Raw genomic sequence first — 2,236 nt, 5'->3', positions numbered from 1 at the left:
CACATGTTTATTTGCAAGCATTAGGCAATTTATTAAATGTGGAATTGAGTTTGTGATATCACGTGCTCCACGTACCTTCAAATGTTGTCGGCCATAATTACTATTCGGAAAACAGAAAAATATTATCGATCTTCAGAAAACTATCTGCAGTTTCCATGAGCATTGCAAGGATTTTTTGTTTTGTTTTTGACATTGCTTTTTTCGAATAAACATGTGCCAATGGAAACCTGCCTACATAAACATCACAGTATCGTTCGAGATACTTCCCTCAAGTATAATTTATTTTATATATATATATATATATATATATATATATATATATATATCATGAACAGCCATGAAAAATGTGCCATACACCAAATCGTAAATTAATTTTTCAGTATTGACTACACCACAAACAGGTAATGGTGATATTTTATTGCAATACAACGGGTTTCATGTAGAAAAGTATGCACTTTTTTTCTCTGACAACTGTTCTGCAACAGTTTACCCCCTCGCCAGTGGTCCAGTTAGAATCCCTTCTTCACCAGCCACTCCTTCAGCTCTGTATCAAAGTGACCTTTGACCCGAAGTATCATGGTCACCTCATTGACCTGTGTTGGCAGGTCTTTGCCAGTAAGCTGTTGCAGGTACTCCTTAACATCCTTCTCAAGAGCCTGACAGGAGAAAGTAGCACCATTAATTAGGAGGAAACAATTGCATATTGACAGGAAAACATAACAGATAGATAAATATAAAGCTCTTGTACTTCCAGTCAGTCATCCATACTGATTTGCAATTCCACCAAAGTTACAAAAATGTTTTGACAGAAGAACCATAGAAATTCTGTCTCACTCACCCAGATGTCCCCTTCAACCTTGCGTACAAGGGTTGTCTTGCGGCTGCCATGGGTGAGGTCTGTGTAGACAGGAACATTGTGCATTCGGGAGCGACGGATCATGTACGGCAAAGCAGGAGGTACCTCTATAAAATGTTGGGTTAAAGGGGGTAAGGAAAAGATGGAAAAACATTTGAGGTTAACCATAAAGTAAATGTCACCTGCTAGGTTAGTCTTTGATCATGACTTGGGGGGGTTGGTAAGAGCCCCGACGTTCGGTCTGAACATTAACATTACTAGCGGTATGGTTTTGGAAGCATAAGGACCTTGTCTTTCATACCACCGAAAAATATACTGTCGGCTGCAACTGGACATATTTGCACTTTTACAGCGCTTGATTACGGAAAACAGACGGAAGACAGTTGACTACCTATGCTAATTAGCTATCAATCTCCGGTGTCAAGCGTTACCTGATGGAGGGGTCCAGCCAGATGGGGAAGGACCGTCATGTTTAGGGGGAATGGGCACTCGTGAAGGTGGGATCAGTCGTTCCACAAATTTGTATTCTTCTGTAGATTGTAATATCCCAGTATTTGCTTCTCCAACTGAGCTACACAATGTCTGTTTTTGAAAGGGGAAGAGACAGGGAGAAATGTATTCCCGTATACCCATGATAACTCATTAATAAAAAAAACAATCCATCCCAATTCCACACATTACGTATTGCTTGACATTGACACGAGCTAGCTAGCATCCTTGATTTCATGCTAACGTTTGTTACTTCGATTTGACCAACATTTCGGCCATGTAAATATATTTTTTATGAATATATTGATATCAAATAGCTAACTCACTCGTAACCGTATCGTAGTATTTGGAATCCTTGTCGTGTGATCGTAAAGATTTAAACTTGCCCTAAATCTTCTGCATAACATTGCGGATCTGTGTATGAAGGGGAGCGACATGTTTCTTTTGACCACCACACGTGGGCGGGATCAGAGAATACAACGTCATAGGTATGCGCAGTTAAATACATCCTTTTCATTCATAAACTGTGTTCGAATACTCATACTAGCAATACTGTTTGTGACGTAAATTGAGTATATAGTATGCTTATTGGTCATAGTATGGATACGACCGTTCTGATAAAAACCTTAGGGCATTCAGCCTCGGGGGATGCCTTGCTGACCACACCCTCCTTCCTTGCTCCAGGCCTGCCCTGCCTCTTCCACCAATCCAATGATTTCTTATGGACAGAAAAGAGCAGAGGCTCTGAGCTGTCCGATCAGGGCCATAGTCTACTTACGCGGAGTATGGATATATTTCGCATGCCACAAGTTATCGATGTCCAACGAGAGCAGATACGGAGTATGGATATATTTCGCATGCCACAAGTTATCGATGTCCAACGAGAGCAGA

General features: G+C 40.7%; 1 protein-coding gene across 1 annotated transcript; it reads right to left on the bottom strand.

Annotated features, from left to right (window-relative positions):
* Positions 1–402: 402 nt before the first annotated feature.
* Positions 403–1,829, bottom strand: LOC118390761 (39S ribosomal protein L49, mitochondrial-like). Its single transcript, XM_035781472.2, has 4 exons — positions 1,672–1,829; positions 1,288–1,438; positions 839–963; positions 403–656 (listed from the first exon to the last, which is right to left on the bottom strand). Exons 1-4 carry the CDS (start codon positions 1,780–1,782, stop codon positions 510–512), a joined length of 534 nt encoding a protein of 177 aa, XP_035637365.1. The 5' UTR covers positions 1,783–1,829; the 3' UTR covers positions 403–509.
* Positions 1,830–2,236: the final 407 nt, after the last annotated feature.

This window comes from Oncorhynchus keta, chromosome 11 (genome assembly GCF_023373465.1).
Source record: "Oncorhynchus keta strain PuntledgeMale-10-30-2019 chromosome 11, Oket_V2, whole genome shotgun sequence".
NCBI lineage: Eukaryota > Metazoa > Chordata > Actinopteri > Salmoniformes > Salmonidae > Oncorhynchus > Oncorhynchus keta.
Note: the sequence above shows the minus strand (reverse complement) of the source record. Positions and strands in the feature narration are given on the sequence as shown.